The sequence below is a fragment of the Syngnathus scovelli genome, chromosome 12 (assembly GCF_024217435.2).
Source record: "Syngnathus scovelli strain Florida chromosome 12, RoL_Ssco_1.2, whole genome shotgun sequence".
NCBI classification, from domain to species: Eukaryota; Metazoa; Chordata; class Actinopteri; order Syngnathiformes; family Syngnathidae; genus Syngnathus; species Syngnathus scovelli.
The window spans coordinates 299,649-321,922 of record NC_090858.1 but is presented as its reverse complement, the minus strand read 5'-3'; the positions used below and the strand labels follow the sequence as shown (position 1 = coordinate 321,922).

Below are 22,274 nucleotides of genomic sequence, written 5' to 3'. Positions count from 1 at the left end.
TCACACGTGAAATGCTCACCCAGAAGCAAATGATGTCAAACATTTTATTTCAAAGCAAAATGACAACCATATACCCCCCCCCCGTATCAGAAACTACCGAAGCCAAGAAATAACTTCTATTTGTACATGGAATGCAAAAACACCTGTGACACAGCAACCTAATGGCAAAATCAGGGACTTCAAATCTCTAAGGGACAGACAGCAACATACAGCTTTCCTTTGAAATTTCACTTGGAGCCACTCCTGCTAAAAAAAAAAAAAAAAAAAAAAAGCAGCCTCTTATCTCTCTCTCTCTCTCTCAAATTGTTACTTTTTTCAATTTCCCCTTTTTTACGATCATCAAACAAATGTAAACAGAAGGAATGCAGTGCAAATGGTGATTTGATTGACGAAAGGCAAACCAAATCTTTACAGTTAGCTGGCCCTGTGTGGAAAAGGTACGTAGCTTTGAACCCTTTTGATCCCCTTTTCTTCTCTTCTCTTTACTTGGTTTGATATTTACATTTGAATGATGAACTTAAAGTAGGGAAAGGATGCAAAGAAAGATCAAACAAGGATTTACTTTTCATTGACAGCAGCCAGCCAGCCAGCCAGCCAGCCAGCCAGCCAGCCAGCCAGCCAGCCAGCCAGCCAGCCAGCCAGCCAGCCAGCCAGCCAGCCAGCCAGCCAGCCAGACAGCCAGCCAGCCAGCCAGACAGCCAGACAGCCAGCCAGCCAGCCAGCCAGCCAGACAGCCAGCCAGCCAGCCAGACAGCGAGCAAAATCCTCACGAGTCCTCTCACTTGGAGTCCAACTTGGCCATTTCCTGAAGGTATATTCCGATGCTCTCGCTGTCAAACACCACAAAGTATATGTTTTTCAAAGAGGAGTTGGTGGATGACACAAAGTGGTTGGAGATGGCCTTGAGGATGAGCTGGGCAGCTGTTGGCTTTGGGAATCCATTCCTGTCAGGGAGGGGAGAGCGAAAGGGAGGTTCACCATTTTGACAAACTGAGTCTCAAATTCATCTGGTAACATTGGGAAAGCTAAACATTGGCAAGGTTTCCTTTTTTTTTTTTTGTCACTCAATCCATCCCAGTGACCCCCCCTGAGCCAAGTTAAAAGTGGGTGTGTCCTCCCTCACCGTCCAGCAGGGAGTGCCGGGAAAGCCAAAGACTTGAATTTCTTCTCCTCTGCGGCCGAGAGGCAGTTCTCCACTGTCTTTTCTAGATGTTCTTCACACTTGTCTGAACCCCACTGAGGAACATTGCAGTGAATGACGACGCGGGCTGTCATTCCACTGGCCTGGCTCACTGCCACTGCACAGCGGCGAAAATAATGCATCAGCAAATGGAGGCCAGCACAAAGATCCAATTCCTTCCTTGCAACAGTGGACAAATGGGTACCTGACGCCACTTCCAAAGGTCCCTGTGCTTTCCGTAACTCCTTGACTCCCTCCAGGAATTCTTGCCCTCCTGCCTTCTCCAAAGCATTGCCTGCAAACAACGCGGCGGCGGCGGCAGCGGCGGCAGCGGCGGCAGCAGCAGCAGCAACAGATGAGTACTAAAAGGTAGAAAGAGGTCTCCAATGCGCTGCTTTCTCACCTACACCGTCTTTGAGGTCCATCTCTGCATTTGTAGGGTTAATGATAGCATCCACCTTGATGGTTCCGATTTTGCCCATTTCAGTCACCGTGAGAGACAGCTGCCGTTGGCCGTCATCCACAGCATGGTGTTGGGCGGAAAAGCCACGGTGAAGAGCAAATGTGGCCGGCCGGCCGGCCGGCCATTTGTTATTTAGTTCACAGTCTTACCTTTTGACCAAGGAACAGGCTCTTGGCTGAGAGGATGGTAAAGCCATCTCCTGGGCCATCTTCCACCGTGGAGTTGGGTACGGATTCTTTGTCGTTGTCTGTGCTCTATGCCAGATGGAGAAGGGTACAAAGTATACGTTAACGCTAGCACTGCTGGGGGAGGGGGGGGGGCTAGTTTTGGTGACCGACCTTTGGTTTTCGCCCTCGTTTGCCTTTAACCTTTTTCGAGGCATTGCTGGCTTTGGTGCTTTTGGCGCGGGCCGATTCCTGCTTCTCGGCCTGGCTGTCGGCTTTGACTCGGCTTCCTCGCTTCTTGGAGAGAAGCTCCGGATGAATGCGAGGCAGAACCCCTCCGTTCGATATGGTCACGCCACGAAGAAGCTGGAAAATATGGATGGAAAGGTACTGTATTTTCTCCTTTCATCATGATAGAATAAAGCTGATCAGAGAAGCTGTTTTGGAAATGGGCAAAAAAAAGGTGTCGCTAACTCCAGCAACGGACGCTTGTCGCTACCTGGTTAAGCTCCTCGTCGTTGGCCACGGCCAACTTAATATGTCTTGGCGTGATTCTGCCTTTTTTGTTGTCCCTTGCAGCGTTTCCGGCCAACTCCAAAATCTCCGCTACAACGGAGAAGACAGTGGAAATTCATGAGACGTTAGCTATGCCCCCCAAATCAGGGTGAGCAAGCATCCGTTAACGTCGACACAGTCATCATTAATGTCAGATGTTGGTTTGGTGCGTTGTGAATGTTGGGTGTTGCTGTCACGATCCGTCTCCGTTTGTTTGCCATGGTTTGTGTTGGCGTCGCCCCTCCCCTGCCCTGCCCTGCCCTGCCCTCCCCTGCCCTCCCCTCCCCTCCCCTCCCCTCCCCTCCTGTGTCTGCTCACAATCTATGTAATTGCCGCCCGGCACCTGCCTCTCGTTACCTGTCTTGTATTTAAGTCCTGTCCGAGTTTCCCTCCCTGTCGGCTTGGTCTCGTCTCATGTCTTCTTGTGTCTAGTCTCCGGTCCGGTCCGGTCTGTTCTCGTCTATCTTTGGAGTTCCCTTCAATAAACCAAGCTGGTCCAAGCTGCATTTGGTCGCCCAGCTCCAATCTCTTCATGACAGTTGCTAATTTGAAATGTTTAAAAAAATGAATACATTTTGGTGCTAATACGGACTTGGGAACTGCAGTGTATCTCCAAAAAAGGAGGAGGAGGAGGAGGAGGAGGAGAAAAGTTGGATTGCCACAGAGAGTGTAAGCAAAAAGCCGTGCCGTGCCGTTGCGTTGCGTTGCGCTGCCATCTTACCTGCCAAATATTCGATGACTGCTGCCATGTAGACTGGCGCCCCCATGCCAATGCGATACTTGTGTGTGCCAGTGCGCAGATACCTCATCATTCGGCCGACGGGGAAGATGACCCCTGCCCGGGCTGAGCGGGACAGCTTGGTCACCTTCTTTTTCCCCCCTCTGGCTGACATCCTCCCTCCAGATGCGCTAAGAGACACAGGTAAGGATGCACTGCCAGGTGTCCCAATACTTTGCTTGTGCATATGTCAGGTCCACCGCGCCGCGAATCGGAGGCAATCATTTTGAACGTATTTCTGGGAAGCGTTTGATGACGTTGTTCAATGATGAAAGCTTATTGCAATGTTTTGGAACATTGCGACGCCATTGAGTCACGCATCGTGTCGTGTCTGCACTAACTCGCTCGCTGAGCGGAGCGATACAGGCACACTTCACGCAGCCAAAGCAAAAGACGGACGGACGGACGGACGGGCAGGACGGACGAACGGGCAGGACGGGCAGGGGGGAGCGCTTCGCAAGCACAAGTCAACAACGCTGCTGCGCAGACGCTGCCATTGCACATTCGTGTCACTTACTAGCGGTATAAACACGGAATCCGAAACCTAGTGCCGTGCCGTACCCGAGACACATATGCAATTTAAAGAACCATTTGGTTGTCAAATGACGCGGCACAACTCGCTACTGTTATTTTGATAGGTTAGGCTTTTCCTTTTCGTCTTATTTTGACATGCACAGTTCCGATCCTCATGACAAGCACATCAGACATGGAGAGTAGCGCCTGCAAAACATATGCGTGAATGGAGCGCAACGCTCTAAGTTTCCTACCTGTTTTTCTGGCACGCACGCACGCGTACACGAGATAAGCGCGCCCGCCCGCCCTCGTTGCTCCTGAAGCGAACACGCCAGATGAATCCAGTCGGCCAGGGTAGAGCAGAGCCGGCTGTCCCGATGTAATTTAGCTGCTTTCCCCTTCAAGCCCCTGTTAAAAACACAGCAAGAAGGACAAGCGCAGGGTTTATGGACCTCCGGAGGCTGCTGGCTGGCTGGCTGGCTGGCTGGCTGGCTGGCTGGCTCTGTGCTGCTGCTGCTACTGATGCTGGAAAGGGGAAAAATTCAATACCCGATGGTGGTGGTGGTGGGGGGTTAGCAAAAAACCAAAAGCAAAAAACGCCCCCCTGTAACGACACTTGCGTCGTGATCCACCAGTTGATTTCGAACAAGTCTAGGCGCCAGCAATCAATCAATCGCACACCACCGAAATTGTGGGCTTTCTTTTTGTATATTCTTACAAATATCGACGTTAAGCTGACAGGCTTTGTCTGATCATGTCCCAATGGAAATAGAATGGCGGCCACATTTGGAATGAAATATGCTCTTCAACTTTGATTTTTGACCTTTTCCAATCACTGTAACGCAGGGGTGTCGCGAGGCGTAAAGCTCGAATGGGGCACAGCGGCCCACTATCACTTTGCGGACCACACTACTGGGCTGCAGAGATAGTTAGAACAAGTAAAAAAATGCAAATTATTCTGGCCCCTTGCATTATTGCATTTTCTCTTTTTACATTTCTGTCATTTCATCTCAGGCTTTTTTGGTGTTTCAATCGGACACACTTCTCCCTCCAACCTTGCCTCTTGCACTCGGTGGAAATGTCAGACAAGGTTTTGTCTTTGCAACTTTATTGAGCATGCAGGCAAGTACATTGGAATCCAAAATGCTTAAGGCTACATAGTGTTCAAAAGGAGCATGCAGGCAACAACAACAGTCCAAAATGCTTAAGGCTACATCATGTTCAAAACGAGCAGGCAGGCAGGCAGGCGACAACAATGGTCCAAAATGCTTATAGTGTTCAAAATGGATACGAAGAAATACACATAGCCACGTTTAATTCAAAACGTGCAAAATAAACCTCACAGGCTAAATACAAATCGTACTTTCTTGCTTTAGTTCTTTCCTCAGAGGGGGCACTGCCATTTCTGAGTTTAGCCGCAGAGCTCGCTACTACTGTTCAGCTTCCGCTTGGGTCATGGCGTTAGTAACTTTAGCAAATCTGCATCATTGCTGTCCAATCATCCGTCAAGAAGGGAAAATCTAGACTTTTCTGAACCTCTATTGTACTTTGAAATGTCCTTTGTCGGTCAACATTTTCAAGTCAAACTGGATGATTTAAATCCACCTTCTCCTTGATTGAACTAAATCTTGGCCTTCCTATGCTAGAAGTGTGCAGTTCTGCTGCAAAGTTTGGCCAACTTTTGTCCATGACCTTCACAACATTGACCTACGCTTGGCTCAAACGCAATCTTTGAAATATTTGGAGTGTTTTGCTTTTAGAACCTCTTCCTGGGCTCATTTCGATTTTGTAACGTCTGCGCTTTTGACTCAACTTCCGAGTACCTTTTGACAAGTATATTTGTGCATGCGTTGACGTCGTTTGGCTCACAATGGCTTCATCTGGAGCTCCATTTGGAGGTCGTTAGCCCTCAGCAAGGCGTCACCAAGCAGGTGCAGCTGCGTGATGTTATCGGGGCGGTACATTTGGTACGGGCGGATGAGCGGAAGGGCCTCGTTGATGAGCGTGCGGAAAGCTTGCTCGCCGCACTGGATGACAATCTAAGCACAGCGGGACAAATGCGCGTCAACAAAGCAGACTTTGGTCACGTGGGAGGGGGAACAAGCAAGCAAGCAAGACTACGCGTGTTAGTGACGTGGTCCTCCGTCACCTTGAAACGGACGCCTTGTTCAGTGGCAGTCAGCGTAGCGTTTTTTTGCATGCTCAAATTCAACTGCAGCGCCACTTTGGTCAAGCCCATGTGCAGGCTGACTTGAAACCTGCAACAAATGTACAAACATCATCACTGGGGACAAGTGGATTGATTTTCCTGCTCCCTCCCTCCCTCCCATAGTATTGCACGTCTACGCCGTACCGATCCGTCCGGCTGACTCGTCCTGTGATTGTGATGTTGTCGTTCACACGGAGCCCGTTGTCAAACTGGACGTAGAAGTATTGGTGCTGTACGCATACACGTGATCTTGAGTGAGCATCATTTTGGCACTCCACTCTGCGTCGATCCAACTCACCGCATAATTTCTCATGGTGAGCACGCTGGTGGACAGCTTCGGATTGCTTTGTGGATCGGCTTGACTCCCAAGCGCGTAAAAGGCTGTGGGCGTTTTACACATGAATAGATTGGGAGTTTGGCAGGACATCCGCATCCATCTTCCAGTCTGAAAGACAAACGGGAGGGACCATTTTCAGCCGACGCCGTGGACCAAATACTCGTTTCTGCGCGTACCAGGTAACCGGCCGCCACGCAGTCGTTTGACCTAGACAAGTTGGGTTGTCCAGCGTTCCAGTCGGTAAATGTCACATTGCGGCGGTCCGACCACATGAAGGCGCCGCCAACTGCCAAGTCGTTCAGTCCGGTCCACCTGTTGCCGGTCTCTACGGGAAATGGATCGCATCGGATCAGATCACGGGGTCAGATGTCTTGGCGTGAAGCAGCCTTCTCACCAAAGTACAAGGAGTCTTTCAGCCACTCCTGCTCGGCCCGGGACTGGATGGACACGAGCTCAGTGCCAAGACCTTTGCAGGCGTAGTCAGCATCGGCCCATGTCTTTCTCTCCTCAAAAGGTTTGTAGCAAAAGCCTGCAAACTCCGCCCAGTCGGGTCCTGAGCATCTCAGCTCTGTCGATGGATGAGATCCGGCGTCATCAAAAGTTGCAGCGCAAAGACTGATGATTGATAAACTCACCTCCGTCTGCAAAGGTGAAAGCCTTTTCGGGGTCATGTCTGTGGATATTGAAAGGCTCTTAGGGAGCGGACTTCAAAGAGGCAGGCGGGCGGGCGGGCGGCCTTTATGGCCGGCCGGCCAGACAGCCAGCCACGCAGGCCGGCCAGCCAGCCACGCAGGCAGGCAGGCAGGCAGGCAGGCAGGCAGGCAGGCAGGCAGGCAGCCAGGCAGGCAGCCAGGCAGGCAGCCAGGCAGGCAGCCAGGCAGGCAGGCAGGCAGGCAGGCAGGCAGGCAGGCAGGCAGGCCACTCACTCTTGCACGACGAGTCCGTTTTGAGTGAAGACGGTGGCGACTGTTTTCAGACCGCTCATCAAAGTACACACTCCTCCAATCTCCTTTCGAATGACGCCGGCGTGAAGTGCGGCCGCGCAGATGCTGGAATTCTCCGCTCACAGAAGAAATCAATGAGAACTCAAGCGGCAAGCTCAGGCTATCATCCATCACGTACCATTTTGTACAAGAACTTTTCCAAGTGTGTGTAACCCGATTTGGAGCAACCTGCTGAACAGTAGACCCTGCAAAAGACAGACACAGCTGAAAGGTTTCAGGAAATAGCGTTCCTTCCTGTCACTCAACGAGCGCGGCGGCGCCTCACGTCTTTGGAGCACCGTTGAAGCGGACGCTTTTGGGGGTGTCATCGCAGCTGATCAGATCTGTGGGGGGCAGGCAGGCAGGCAGGCAGGCAAAAGATGAAGAGTTAGAGCAGCAGCAGCAGCATTCTTGTCTTGTTTTGTCTTGCTCACTGTTAGGCACGCATCCTAAGACACCACAGCGGAGGCCAAAGCTCCCGCTGTACTCCAACGGCAGGATGCGGATGAAGCGAGCCGACAGGGGCGTGCCCAAATGCTGAGTCCCGCCAGTGACAAACTAGAGAGAAGATTAGCTTTGAATTGGGGCTGAAATCGGGATCTGATCTGTCTTCTCACTCACTTGCTGAGAGTGGTTAGTCCATAACACATTGTCCACGCTATGTTGCATGACAAGTTTGGACCAGGACGTGAAGGCAAAAGAAGGACACGACTGGATGACGATAGCCGTCACTTTTACCACGCGACCGAGGTTCATCTGGATCCAGCTGCCGATTGCTGAAGACGGGGGGGGGGCTCGATTCAAACTGCAAGCACGCACGCACGCACGCACGCACGCAAGAGTGAGTGCTGAATTTTCGACGTACGGTTTTCGCTTGGCTTCCAGCAGCTCGGCCCGTCCAGGAGCGCGTTGTGAGGGCCTCTTTTTCCTAGGGAGGAGGAGGCTGACATCCTCCCGATGAGCTGACTTTGAAGGCACTCTTGGGAAAAGCAACAAGTTACCATTGCGCTCAAAGGACTCCCTCCATTCTTTTGAGAACAACAAGATGAAGCTTACCTTGGGGTTCACAGCTGTAGACCATCTGGAGGTATTTGGGGACATCAGGGCAGGCGTCGGTCGCCATAGGCTCAATGAAGCACTCGCGATGGTTCTTGCATTGGTTCCTGTAGTGAAGGAGGGCACCTTCCACCGTGCACTTTTCTGCAAGTCACAACACAGCCATAGCAGCAGGCCCGTTGTACCGAGTAGCCTTATCCAAGCTTCAATTCTTGACATGAAACATTTCTCCACTGGCGTCCTACCGCCCAGGTAGTTTGAACAGACGCGCTGACGCCTCCATCCGTAGAAGGCCGACTGGATACGGATGGCTTGACCCTCAGGACACGCGATGCGGTTGTCTTCGTCCATGCACATGTCGCGGTTCGCAAAGCCTACGGGGGGCGGCCGAGGGAGGGAGGGAGGGAGGGAGGGAGGTAGGTAGGTAGGTAGGTAGGGAGGTAGGTAGGGAGGGAGGGAGGGAGGGAGGGAGGGAGGGAGGGAGGGAGGGAGGGAGGGAAGGAAGGAAGGAAGGAAGGAAGGAAGGAAGGAAGGAAGGAAGGAAGGAAGGAAGGAAGGAAGGAAGGAAGGAAGGAAGGAAGGAAGGAAGGAAGGAAGGAAGGAAGGAAGGAAGGAAGGAAGGAAGGAAGGAAGGAAGGAAGGAAGGTGGCTCATTCCTCTCTCTCTCTCTCTCTCTCGTAGCCTTTGGAGTGACTTTCTTACCGTCGTGAGGCAGCAGCAGAGGTTGCGACGTATTTGCTGCAAGACCAAAGGCAAACACGCATGTCGACACCATGCCGCCTGCATATCAAGAGTAGCGTCAGGTCGCACCTCTTCTCATGCAGATGTAGCCGCTCAGGTCATAGCAACTGCTCATCTTCCAGGAGCTGCTGCCGCTGACAAATCTCAGACATCCCTGGCTAGCCGGGTCAGCTGCGACAGAAAACGTCCAGCTGCATTTTTTGACACAAGCAAGCCGATAGATAAATGTTAGCCGGCTTTCAGACAAACCTGCATCCACTCGGGTGTAAGCGAAAGGGGTTCCATCGGCCCACTTGGCGCCGTAGTCATAAAAGGACGTATTGGCATTCATCCAAAAAGAGACCTTGTCGCTCGGCAGAACCTTGCTGCGACCTTTGGATCCAAGTTCAAACACAAAGCAAGAGTTGACAAGTGCTGAATAGCGAGCGCAATGCAATGCAATGCGTGTTGCAGGATGGCAGGAGAGGTCAGACAGGCTGGAGGGAGAGAGAGAGCGAGAGAGAGAGAGAGAATAGGCTCGAAAGAGCTAGACAGATCCTACCATGTATGAAACCCTGCTCATAGGTGCTGGTGATGGTGAGCAGGGTGGCTCCATTGCGGGCGCAGTCATCTCGTGCCTGCTTCCAGCTTCTCTGGATGCTTCTTATTAGGTAGCAGAAGTTGTTGACCGGGTTGTACAGCCACATCCAGCCGCATTTGTCATTCCAGCCTGCAAGCAAGAAGTCGGGAGAAAACAAGTCGGGAGACAAATGGCACACAAGCTGTGATGGCGGCGGCGGCGGCCACTGACCTGGCTGCTGAAGCTTGGCTGCAGGGATGCACGCCAGAGAGGGAGCAAACAATGAGATGAGCACAAATCAACTGGCTGGCTGGCTGGCTGGCTAGCTAGCTCGGTATGACCCACGGACCTTTGTTACAGACGACTGGAGCATGATTGGAGCAGTTGTAGTCAAAGAGCTCTCCGGAAGCTAACAGGTAAGCGCAGTTCAGCTTCTCGTCTTTGGAACTTTTCTTCGACCACACCATTTTGTGCTGTGGACCATGTCGGTGTGCTTAGCAAGGGCCTTCTTTCATTTTGGACTCAAGTGAGTTAATTAAATAGCATGCGTTTTGTCCTCATTACACTTGGCGCCTGCCAAATGAATTGCATTTTTCCTATTTATTTGCCGCCTGCCAAATGAATTGCATTTTTCCTATTTATTCATTTCTTTCTTTTCCTGTCTGTCACATTCTGTGGGCTCAATCTTGCCAAATGAAAATGCTGCGTTACTTACGTTCAGTTCCCTATTAGCGCGTGTGCCATCAGTGAACACGTACTCGGAACTGGATGACCTGCTGTACACGTCCCTCTCAAGGCCCACCCATGGAGATCTCGTTGCATTATTCTTAGACACACGCTCGATGACTCGCGTGTGATCTCAAGGAAGGAGAATAGCAGCAGCTTATAGACTTTTGGCAAAACTTGATGGCTGGCATTGTGTTGCTATGTGCTAAGCCTTGCTCACCATACACCCATTTGGCCTCTTCCAGCGTGTGGTAGTATGCCACGTTACCTCCCCATCTTCTGCAGTAGGCCTTAGCTCCCCGCCAGGTTTTAAGCGTCTTCGCAAAATGATAACACAATTTGCCATAGACCAAGTCACCGGGGCTGCAGAGAGAAGCTGAAGGCCAAAAGTAATATTGAGAGAAAAACCACCACAGTTGCTCGCTCAAGTGCAAAAATGCCACTCACTCTGCATGGGCTCGAAAAGCAAACTGTCGTCTTTGTCGGAGCCTGCGGGAAGGAAAACAACGTGATTGCGCCTCTCCGTCCGTCCTTCCTTCCTTCCAACGTGACGACCGTCGAGTGCGGGCTTACCGTTTGTCATTTTGCATATGAACGGCAATGAGGAGTCGCACGAGCCGTACCTCCACGAGCCGTTGGAGCTGAGAGCGCCTTGATTGACGTACGCGCACCACTCAAATTCAGAGCTGTTGGTTGGTACAGTGACCGACAAAGAGGGACAAAGCAAATGTCCAAACAAATTAAGAACAGGAACAAAAGACACCTTTGCAGCTTTAAGATTCAATCAAGCGTTTTTATTCGCCATGTTTGAGCGTGCCAAACAAGGAATTTGACTTGGGACTTTGAGAGCAGGTTTAAAAGCTATTTAATATCACCCTATTTTCCGGATTATAAATGGCTCCAGTACAAGTCGCACCAGCCATAAAATGCACCATAAAGGAGACCATAAAGTCGCACCGGAGTCGCATTAGTCGCGTTTTGGGGCTCAAGTTACTTGGTAAAAGCCAACACCAAGAACAGACACGTCATCTTGAAAGGCAACTTCAATCAAATAGAATAGGCTCGGTCGATGGTACGCTATGCTAACGTTACGTAAACACATAAGCTACGAGGAACTGAGAACGCGTCTGGTATTTATTCAAAAACCTATAGCATGAATAACATGCTCCGTGTGCCTCACTCCAAATCATTAAATCCCAACCTCCGTGTTATCCACTTCTAAACAACCCCGGAAGTCGAAGCTGCAGCACTTCCTTCCTCTTCTACGTGCTTTACGTCAGACTCCTCATCAGTTCCGATTAGTCCGCGGGCCTAGAGCGCCGGTTTTGTGTGAAAATAACACGTGAAACGATACGCGTTCATCATTTTACACATCATCGTTCCCGAGTATAAGTCGCACCCCGGCCGGGCCTTATCTTATTATTTGATGTACAGAAACATTACAGAATTTTGAGCCTGCTTGATGCAAAATGTGACAGCAAACCCTTCCTTCAATCAAAGCAAAGCAAAGCAAAGCCTTTTCCTCTAACCTTTCCTTTTGATTGGGAGCCCAGTTGGTGTAGTTGACCACAGCCTTGTCGGACCAAGTGTACTTCCTCTTTGGCCCTTTGACCGCCATGTGACACCAGGTGCTGTGGCATTCCTGCAGGGAACAAACAATGCATTGCTGGCGCTGGTCAATCCCGTCGCACAACACCATCAAAAGACGCTCGCTCGCTCGCTCGCTCAATGGCTAAGCTTCGACGCACCAGATTGGAGAGTCCGATCCAGAAGGGAACGTCGCCCATTGTGTTCTTCACAAAGTCTTCCTCTTCCTTGGAGGTGATGGAGGTCAGGTCGGCGCCCATCATGGTGCAGTTGTTGTGGGCTCCCAGCCAACCGTTGGTGACGTTTATATGCTTGTAACAGTTGGGGCCGTAGCGCCTCCATCCGCGTTTGCACACCAGCGCTAGATGTGTGGCGGCGGCGATACACACTGACTGATCTCAAAACATCTTCCCTCATTTGTGGCCATCACACATGCCCATCTTATCACAAATGTTCCTTCTCACATCATTCATTCAGCGTACGAGTGTGGCTCATCTTCCAATTGACCATCTTAGCCTCCTCGCTTTGGAGGGCAGACTTGAATATTCATTCTCAGACAGATGACATGGACTCACTTGATTTATCACTTGGTTGGTGTCAGATTTGAATGTATAATCAATCCCCACGGCGTGGTGCACTACGCACCATATCAAATCAATCCCCACGGCGTGGTGCACTACGCACCGTATCAAATCAATCCCCGAGGCATGGTGCACTACGCACCATATCAAACTGAAAGTGCAGTGAAAGTCGTGAACTTGGCATCAAAGGAAAGAAAACGAGCAAAATTGGAAGAACAAGACGAGCTAGTACGCAATAAAAATGGATAAAAGACGAGCGATGGCGACATCACGGCAAAAAATCAGCACGCAGAAAAACAATTGTAATTCTCACATTCACACGTCATATCTCCAGAAATTGCACCTTCTTGTCATGTCTAACCATTTGTTTGGTTAACGGGGTTAATTGCTTTGCTTGAGAAATGGGGAAAAGCGTTTTACAACCTTAGTTCAACTTCCAAATACTACCTATTCCTTTGACATTCTCCCCAAATGCGTTGCCTTGAAATATTCGTTTTCTTTTGGAACAATTCCAAGTGAATTGGCTTACCGTTACCAAGCGTCTTCCAGACGCTCAAGGCAAGCACTAACACGCCAAGTGCGCGCACCATCATCATCATGGTGTCCGCAGCCCGCCCGAAAAAGTCAGCAGCGGCGGCAGCAGCAGCAGCAGCAGGATTCGGATTTGAATTTCTTCTACGGGTCCAGCGGAGAAAAAATTTGAGGGGAGCACAGCGCTCACAAGGCCGAGCGAGCGAGCGAGCGAGCGAGCAGGCGTGCAGACACGCCACAGAGCAAACGTGACGTGGGACGCGCGATGGTCATGACGAAGAGCTGGAGTCTTCATTCCCTCTCAAAGCGCCTTATGGTGTCACTTGAAAGCTTCGGCCGTCTTGGCAGCTCCGCTCGCCCGCCCGCCCGCTCCCTCCCTCGCCCGCTTGGCTTTGAATGGAGGCAGGGGCAGGAGTTCAAGTGAGGGCAACATGATCAAATGGAGATCTTTTGCCCTAAATTGGATTGACCTCAAAATGATTTGATAGCCACAAAATCAATGCGTGCTCCTTGTGATGAGCCGAGAGCCATGCATCTTCTCGAGACAAGTTCTTTGGCTGCCACAAGGCGAGAAGCCAGATCCAGCAAATGGAGAGAGAAAAACCAAATCATGCTGTGGCCAAAGCACTGCATGGTTGGGCGGGTGCATGGTTTCTCACTCTACTGTCCCTATGGCCATAGATTTGATATATTTATGATATATATATATATATATATATATATTTCTATCTAGGTATCATATTTCGCTCTTTGACTCCATCTCTATGGATTGTATACAGTTAAACATGGCTCCTGTTGTTTTCATCTTGTGCAGCAGCTATGCTGTTTCAAACTGTGTGAGCAACAGCAATTCTTTCATTTGAACAGGAAATATTCATTTCATGTGAAATAGTCTTGCTTTTGTAAAGTAACATTTCATGAAATGGTTAGGAGTGAGTCCAATTGGGATTTGACTTCTTGTCAAATGGAATTCTTTAATGAATCATCACGTTTCTATGTGGGCAGGGCCAATGGTGTTCTTTTCTTTTCATGATTGGAATGAACGAGACATTTTACAATGAGCAATGTGCGCCCCCCCCCCCCCGGTACGTTTGGTAAGAACTGCCGGACACTGCACTGGTTGCTGCTGTATTGCAGTACACCAGTAGAGGTCAGTGCAGAGCTGTCTGAAGTTCTCCGTTTGTCTATACGCGACAGCTGGTGTGGCCAAATCCTTTTTGCATATTAGCAACTGGAAAGGTTGGTTGGTTGGTTGCCTGCCAAGGGCCTCAATTGTTTTCCATTTCATGTGTTAAGAAAAAGACATTTGCTTGCATCGATCAAGCATACTTATTTTCTTCACTATTGGATTCACAAAACGTCTAAATTGATCTTTCTTTTATTTCCAAGCGGAATTGACTAGGCCTACTGTTAGTTGTGACTCTGTTCACTCACTATCAGGGCAACTATCTCTCTTCATAGTAATGTTGCTACGTAGTGCTCGCTGTGGCTATGTAGCCCCCAAAAAGTTGGCAACAAATTCTTGTCCCTAAATTTGTAAGAGAAAGGTCACTCGCTTACTTGTACATTCAAGTAGAAAGGAAAAGAGCAACAACTTTCAAAACAGATGGCGCTCAAACACTGCGAATGGACCCGACGTGGGCCGGGGGCGCTAATTGGCCCTTGCTGGTCCGTCTCCTCGACAGTATTCATCAGACTGTTGAATTTCGGAGGAAATGACTAGTGACTAGTGACGAGTGTCATTTGCCGCTCAACTTCAAGTTCGGCTCCGGTTCTACTTTAGAATAGAAAAGCAGTTGAACATGTGTTGAACCGTCCAAACGATTCCCATTTCATGCACCGATCAATGAGCTGTTCTTTTCATTTTCACTTGATTTATTGTCGGAATAAGGATGGATCAGGATGAGAGTGTAGCCAGCCATGTCTTGGTGCGAGAACGTTCAACAGGGTCAGGCATGGATGAGGCTGTGGCATAAAGAAAAAAGAAAGCTCCTATCTAGAGTGCCATTTGTATATTGAAAGAAGGCTGGCTGGATCGGCTTTCCAGAATGTGATGGCAGTCTGGTGGTGCTGCTGCTGCTGCTGCTGCTGCTGGTGTTGTTGTTGTTGCTGTTGTTGGGTAGGCTGCTTGAAGTTAGTAGCCAAGCAGATGCTCCAAAGTGGCCCAGCAGATGGCTTTTGCAGGCAGAGCTAATTGGGCATAGACAGCCATAGTCAGCGCTGGCTTGCAATGGACAAAACACCTGCTCACCAAAAGTACTACTTTCCCCAATGTTGAACTGTTTCAAAACATCACTTTCAAAACCAATTTTGAAGTAGCCGGCCTGACCAGATGAGCGCACTTATTATAGATTAAAGCGTAGCCGCATGAGCAATGACTTTGGCAAAGGCCGGAGGTGGGAGTAACTCGCATATGTCTCAAGCAAGCAGAAAGTCATTTAAAGTAGTCCTCAAATTGGACTATAGCTGAAACCCAAGTCGTGCGGACTTTCGAATAACCCCTGATCCCAGGCTCGCCAAAAACGCCATTTCTCGCTCGGACAATGGTGCTTGAAATCTCGACTCGTTTGATTTCATCTGTTCATCTTATCCGCCGCAACATTGTTTGCTTCATCCGAGAGCTCACACCAGTCCAAGAGGGAAACCCGGCCTTTCCTCTTTGCTCTTTATGGATGGAGGCAATGACAGGTTTGGAGGTCACGCTGGTTTATTTCAGGGTCTTTGTGCTTTGTCGACAGGCAGAAGGTGATGGAGTTCATCCTCGCTGAGGATCGGAGGGAGGGAGGGAGGGAGGGAGGATCTGGACACTTTGTACAACAATGAGCACTTATCCCAGATTAGAGTGAGCATTGGTGACGTCCATTCCGGCGCTTGTTATTTCCTGCCCAGAACGAAGCACGTTTGTCGTTCAAACTTTACCTCCGCACTTCAGCTTTTATTCTTCAAATGATCCGGGAATTGGCCGCCTTGGTTGGGGCACCTTGGCAGTGCTCAGAAAGCAGATTAGCATCCCTTCAGGGAAAGTTGAATCCTCCGGAGGTCACCGCTGCCTGTAATTACTATTACAAGTTACTATCTTTGAAAGGAAAAAAAAAAAAAACCTCAACTACAATTATCCCCAAACCTTTCCAGTTCAAGCCCTTCTCTGATTTATTGACATCATCGGAGTCCCCGACCCCATGAGAGTCTTCCGTTTTTGATCTTCCCAACATCCAGCGGTTTAGCGACACTTGCCGCAATTGCAGGCAGATGAAGCTCACTCCTCAGTTGAGTTTGGGCCTGGCTGGCTGCCTGGCTGCCTGGCTGCCTGGCTGCCTGGCTGCCTGGCTGCCTGGCTGCCTGGCTGCCTGCCTGCCTGGCTGCCTGGCTGCCTGCCTGCCTGCCTGCCTGCCTGCCTGCCTGCCTGCCTGCCTGCCTGCCTGCCTGGCTGCCTGCCTGCCTGCCTGGCTGCCTGCCTGCCTGCCTGCCTGCCTGCCTGCCTGCCTGGCTGCCTGGCTGCCTGGCTGCCTGCCTGCCTGCCTGGCTGCCTGCCTGCCTGTGTGACAAGAACATCACCAGCAGCATGTTGTTTGCTTTCCCAGCACTTTCCAGAAGCACACTCAGGTGGCAGCAGCTGGAATATGCATCTGACTTTGACTTTGACTTTATGTCCTAGCTCCACTTTCTCATGTCTGCTGCTTTCAAGTAGATGATATTAAGTTGGAGATATTTTCCATCCTGCTTGTCCTGGAGCCCGTAGCCGCTGGCAGGCAGGCAGGCAGGCAGGCAGGCAGGCAGGCACGCACGCAGGCAGGCAGGCAGGCAGGCAGGCAGGCAGGCAGGCAGGCAGGCAGGCAGGCAGGCAGGCAGGCAGGCAGGCAGGCAGGCAGGCAGGCACACACACACGCACCTTTTGCAGCCAAAACATCAGCCAGACATGGCATTTCGTATCTGCCGTTGGTCTCGCGGATCCTTTCCACCTTTTTTGGAGCCTTTCCCAGATCTGTGCCTTGAACAAAAAATATAATGGGGAACAAATGGTACTGCTTATGCACTTTCTGACTTTGTATGAATTGTTGAGCATTTTTCGTGGACCTCACAAGCGCATTGCTCACATTGCTTGGAGGACGTTTGATCATCTCAACAGATGCTTTGGACAGAGCTTACTCCTGCTGAAATTGCTCAACTTGTAAATGTCACAACTCGCAGCAGCAGGTGTTGATTTACTCCGTGTGCCCTAGGACAAATGAAAAAAAAAGGTCAACAGAAGCTAGCTTTCTCCAAATGAAATCAAAGAGCGAAATCTTCCAGGCATTTTTGTTGCATTTTCCGAACGCGTGGTTCAAGTGGAGTGCCTTGAGATAACATCTGCTGGCGACCTCAAGAGCGGCGGCGACAAAGCCCAAGAAAGCACACGCACGCTGCCACCTCTTGAATTCTAGCTGGATATTTTTAGCGCTGGCATTTCTACTTGGCACCCTTTCACATACCCATACGGTCGATTCACACCATTTCCTCTTCCCGTCGAAGCGAGCGTCGACAACATTTAGTTTCGATGCAAATGCAACTCAATCAATGTGAAATGTCAGGACTTTGTCTGTATTTCGTTTCAATTGAAGTATAATGAATGACATTGGCTTTTTTGTTTTAGAAATGCAACATTTGTAAAAGTCGATTGTTTCTGTCATTCTATACTTTCTGTAATTGTGGATGATGACCATGAGCAAAACAAAAACAATGCTATTCGACAACGTCTCATCTGTTGTCGGAAGAGCGCAAAGCGACTTCAGTTCAGTGGCGGACTAGATACTAGGTAGCTCCGGAGCGCCTCCCAAGCCTCCGTCGTCGTAGCGAGCACACAAGCACTCGTGTCCGCTTGCCATGCCAAAACATTCGGTCAGAAATCAAACATTCATTGATCCTTTCAAAGTAGTGCACAGACAATGGCCCGAGTGTTTTCCCTATAAATAGAGTGAGTCCATTGCTGGCTGTTAAGAACCTGAATTGTTCCAAACACAGAAGAATACTTGGATGGATTGTGATTGCACAAGGGAAGCCTTCAATCCTTGCCCAATTCATAAGACCAGGGAGGGCATTAGTTCCCCAAATCTTACCTGCAGAATCCGCTGATTCTGCCACAAGCATTGAGCAAACCATTAAATAGCTCAAGCTTTGAAAGCGCTGCAAGAATACTCTGGTAGTGCGCTGTGATGAGAGCTGTTATTCATGCTCTTGAAATAAAACATGAAAGTGGAATGCAGCGACACCCAGACGAATGGCCATCACCGTATGTCAGTCATCTCGCCAATGTAAGCCGACTCCTGCGTGCGAGGGGACGGCGCCGCCGCCAATGTCGTTCTGCCTGCCTGCCTGCCTGCCTGTCTCCCTGCCTGGCTGTAAGAAGATCACTTTGAATGAAGTATTTGCTGTGTTTTCCTCTTTCCTGTCGTCTTCTGCATCCGTGTATCGCCCATCCACTTACAGGCCAATATTGTTGAAGTCCCTTTTTGGCCCAAGTGGTGAAAGGTCACAACAGCGCAAACTCCTTGTCACTGCTCTGCCAGGTTTATTTCCAAAGACAACCTCGACTCCGCTCCTTTCCCAGCTTTGGAGGTTTGCCGTGTTCCATCAAGCGAGGAGAAAGAAAGAAAGAAAGAAAGAAAGAAAGAAAGAAAGAAAGAAAGAAAGAAAGAAAGAAAGAAAGAAAGAAAGAAAGAAAGAAAGAAAGAAAGAAAGAAAGAAAGAAAGAAAGAAAGAAAGAAAGAAAGAAAGAAAGAAAGAAAGAAAGAAAGAAAGAAAGAAAGAAAGAAGAAAGAAGGACGGACGGACGGACGGACGGACGGACGGACGGACGGACGGACGGACGGACGGACGGACGGACGGACGGACGGACGGACGGACGGACGGACGGACGGACGGACGGACGGACGGACGGACGGACGGACGGACCGACGGACGGACCGACGGACGGACCGACGGACGGACGGACCGACGGACGGACCGAGACAATTTAAAGACGCCTTTTCACTCAAAAATAAAGCAAAATGTTGAAAGAGCGGAATAGAGGGAGATGGATGGCCATGTATAAGCTCATTGAAGTGGCTCACATGACGTTTATGACAAAGTAGCTGCTCCAGCTTCCATCCGGCTCACTGTGCTTTTGTGCTCCATGCGAGCTTTGTCTTCCTGGGCTCTGTTTATTTCAAAGCAGCAAACTAGTGCCTCGGGAAAAGTGTGTATATCCTTTATCCTCGACCGAGAGTGAGCGCTGTATACCGAGTGACTTTCTTGCATCTGTTGACTTATTATTGTGATTCTGAATTGTTTTTATGTTCCGTATTTATAGTAGGTGTAGCGCAAGTGCGTTTTGATTTTCAAAAGGATCTAGAAATAACCTTGAGTCGAGAGCCCAGTGGAGTTTTGCCTAGTCCCTCCCTCTGTGTAAATTTACAGTCACCGTTCGACGCATATCCTCTTTCGACTTCTTAACGGCTACCGGGAAGCTATCCCAGATAACCAAATGCGACTGACTGCATTGCTCACTCGTCCATGCGCTGTCTATCCGCTCGTAATTCTTGGGAGAGTTCCTTAGTGCATGGAGGGACCGAGGGAGTTCAAGTTTTCTCCTCATTACAAGTGTTTGTTTCCTTCTAGGAGTGTCAGGATGATGGACAGTTGCCCCGCCGCCGCCGCCGCCGCCGCCGCCATCCCAAAGCGGTGTTTGCTTTCAAAGGCCCTGTCAGTATGCCAGCCTCTTAGTCGGGCATCCCTTTCAAGTCCATAGCTGCTGGACAAACAATACTTGGTAAATATAGAGAGAGCAACAGAATCACATCCCGACTCAGGGATCTGATCAGGAAATGGAAATGATATCGGATCGGACTTTTCACCCAGCGACATTGAAATGTGATTTTGAAAGGGAAAAAAAAGAAATCACGTTGCTTACGACACAAACAAAAGTTCAAACAAAGAAAACCTTGTGAACTGGACTAACTAGAAAGTCGAGGAAGAATTAGTCAACAATTTGGGAAGAGGAATATAGCTTGACACTTTGAACTCTGGCCAAATTAGTCTCCTCCCTCCCTCCCTCCCTCCCACTCGCTCCAACGAGTCGAGCAGACACAGGAGCTTTGAAACGCTGCGTGCTACCGTGCTACTCGGAAAGGGCGCTCAGCTCAGCTCAGCTCAGCTCTGCTCTGCTCTGCTCTGCTCTGCTCTGCTCTGCTCTGCTCAGCTCAGCTCAGCTCTGCTCACATATGTTGGATGCATTCATCACAACCGCAGTGCGCTGGTGAATGCTTACAGATGACTAATTTGTGTCACTGCTCCCAAGAGAGTTCCAGAAAGGAATATGTTTTTTTGCGCTGCATGCTTTTGTCATCTTGTCATCATCCTTCGCCACAGCTCCCGCCATGAGTAACCTTCCCCTTACCGACCTTTGCAAAAACCATATCATGTCAATCAGGAGGCGCGAGGAAGTCATTAAAGTGAATGAAAAAAACAGAGGTTGACCCAAAACAGAGGAAACAAACGTTATATCCTCTTTTCTCCTCTTCCTGTGGCTTTCCACCTTCCCTCTCTTGAGACCAAAACAAGTCAACCGCAGTTGGGACCCACTGCAGACTCCAAGCCGTATATGCTGTAATTAGGACGTGCGAATGTTTAAAGTCAAGCGCTCGCTCAGTTGTCTTCTCAGACAGGCTATGAGATGAAAGGAGCAAAATCGTTGAGAAAAAATGCTGGTCAAAACAGACGATTGTCGTCCGGCTCAAAGCTTAAAGTGGAAAAAAAAAAAAAGCCTTTTGTGTGGGCTTGTGCATGGCTTGTGCAGGTGGGCACACCCCAAAAAAAACAAGCCCAAAGTCTTCCCAATGTGGCTTTCCTGACCTTGGGCTTTTGTCCAAAAGCAGATGAAAATGTGGAAAGTCAGGGATTCCATCATCTGGGCTTGAGAGATATTAATACTTTAAAAATGCGACACTTTAGTGGAGTGTTGTCAAACTCTTGTTCTATTCAAATGAATGCAAACAATAATGCTGCTGCTGCTGCTGCTGCTGATAATAATAATAATGAAAGCCAGTGTAAACCAAAAGAGATGATTTGATCCTTTTTAGCACAGCACACCATGAGCTTCCACCCTAACTTTTGACTTCCTCTCTAAAGCCGACCAGCTCCTCCGCACAGCCGCTAGCCATCAAAACAACACGTCAAGAGTACTGGTGTTTACCTCAAACTTGATGATTGCCCACCTTCTGCTTATTCTAATCAAGCTGCTCTTCATTACACTGGCTTCTATGAGTCATCGTGAGAGAGAAAGAGAGAGCGAGAGAGAAAGAGAGAGAGAGAGAGAGAGAGGCCAGACTTCCAACTATCATCTCGGGGAGTCTATTCACATGCTTGCTACAACTTGTTTGTGTAGAAAATGAACTTTCCCAACACTGCTTGGAGGGAGGGAGGGATGGATGGATGGATGGATGGATGGATGGATGGATGGATGGATGGATGGATGGATGGATGGATGGATGGATGGATGGATGGATGGATGGATGGATGGATGGATGGAGGGATGGAGGGATGGATGGATGGATGGAGGGATGGATGGATGGAGGGATGGATGGCTGGAGAGATGGATGGCTGGAGAGATGGATGGCTGGAGAGATGGATGGCTGGAGAGATGTCTGTGTGAGTCAGCAACGGTCCCTCCCCACTAGCCAAGCATTTGCGGTGGCCATCGTGCTCATTCACAAAAAGCTGATTATTTTTCAGGCTCTGTATGTGCATGATTCATTTCTGTCAGGTTGTGATGGACATTACAGGTTGGTGGCTCAAGGGGAGAAACTGACTGGTGGGAAAAAGACACATCAAAAGAAAGGAAGGAAGAAATGTGGGATGCCGAACCTTATCAAGTTACGGGCATACTGTATATATATATATATATATAGATATATATATAGGGTTTATTTTTAATTTCTCTCTCTCTCTCTCTCTCTCTCTCTCTTCCGCATGTTTTCATACTTACTGTCTGTAGTTGCGTTCATGACATCATGAACTTCTTGACTTCCCGGGGGGGTTTTAACCATTTCATAGCGACATATAAGATGATGCTGCGTTTTGATCCATTCGAACCACATTGGCAAAGAGAAAATATTGCGCAAGCTACTGCATTAAATGGCCAGAAAGTAACGGCATGTTGATTTCAAAAGACGAATGATCATATAGTGTTCTGGATGTACGTATTTTTGACATTGACCCTCTCGCGACTCCTTGGCTTGGGTGTCCCCGTCGTTGAACTGTTTGAACTGTGCCATAGCCTCTGCTATATCCTGTTACTA

The 22,274-nt window shown here is 49.4% G+C and overlaps 3 protein-coding genes and 1 long non-coding RNA gene across 7 annotated transcripts; 1 reads left to right on the top strand and 3 right to left on the bottom strand.

Moving 5' to 3' along the window:
• Window positions 1-30: 30 nt before the first annotated feature.
• Window positions 31-3,255, bottom strand: macroh2a2 (macroH2A.2 histone). The gene is made up of 8 exons (XM_049736120.2): window positions 3,084-3,255; window positions 2,307-2,413; window positions 1,982-2,173; window positions 1,793-1,897; window positions 1,584-1,683; window positions 1,386-1,475; window positions 1,124-1,298; window positions 31-944 (listed from the first exon to the last, which is right to left on the bottom strand). The coding sequence occupies exons 1-8, from the start codon at window positions 3,253-3,255 to the stop codon at window positions 779-781; spliced, it is 1,107 nt and encodes a 368-aa protein (XP_049592077.2). The 3' UTR covers window positions 31-778.
• LOC125978619 (uncharacterized) lies at window positions 3,156-10,179 on the top strand. The gene is made up of 2 exons (XR_007485099.1): window positions 3,156-3,284; window positions 9,688-10,179. It is a non-coding gene; the product is annotated as an uncharacterized lncRNA (long non-coding RNA).
• On the bottom strand, window positions 4,745-7,273 carry LOC125978614 (uncharacterized). Its single transcript, XM_049736125.1, has 8 exons — window positions 7,126-7,273; window positions 6,835-6,872; window positions 6,594-6,767; window positions 6,376-6,524; window positions 6,161-6,307; window positions 6,007-6,092; window positions 5,803-5,911; window positions 4,745-5,692 (listed from the first exon to the last, which is right to left on the bottom strand). Exons 1-8 carry the CDS (start codon window positions 7,182-7,184, stop codon window positions 5,519-5,521), a joined length of 936 nt encoding a protein of 311 aa, XP_049592082.1. The 5' UTR covers window positions 7,185-7,273; the 3' UTR covers window positions 4,745-5,518.
• LOC125978602 (C-type mannose receptor 2-like) lies at window positions 7,248-13,269 on the bottom strand. Of its 4 annotated transcripts, XM_049736091.2 has the most exons (20): window positions 12,962-13,266; window positions 12,013-12,212; window positions 11,794-11,906; window positions 10,838-10,950; window positions 10,712-10,753; window positions 10,485-10,640; window positions 10,254-10,396; window positions 9,888-10,011; window positions 9,770-9,787; window positions 9,521-9,688; window positions 9,229-9,351; window positions 9,049-9,150; window positions 8,941-8,976; window positions 8,484-8,612; window positions 8,239-8,382; window positions 8,048-8,161; window positions 7,804-7,958; window positions 7,617-7,740; window positions 7,469-7,526; window positions 7,248-7,388 (listed from the first exon to the last, which is right to left on the bottom strand). In XM_049736091.2, the coding sequence occupies exons 1-20, from the start codon at window positions 13,029-13,031 to the stop codon at window positions 7,307-7,309; spliced, it is 2,214 nt and encodes a 737-aa protein (XP_049592048.1). In that variant the 5' UTR covers window positions 13,032-13,266; the 3' UTR covers window positions 7,248-7,306. The 4 variants fall into 4 exon arrangements, 3 of the variants coding, with proteins under 3 accessions (XP_049592048.1, XP_049592047.1, XP_049592049.1); XM_049736090.2 differs by having other exon boundaries at window positions 9,521-9,787; window positions 12,962-13,268; XR_011087835.1 differs by lacking the exon at window positions 7,804-7,958 and having other exon boundaries at window positions 7,305-7,388; window positions 9,521-9,787; window positions 12,962-13,269.
• Window positions 13,270-22,274: the final 9,005 nt, after the last annotated feature.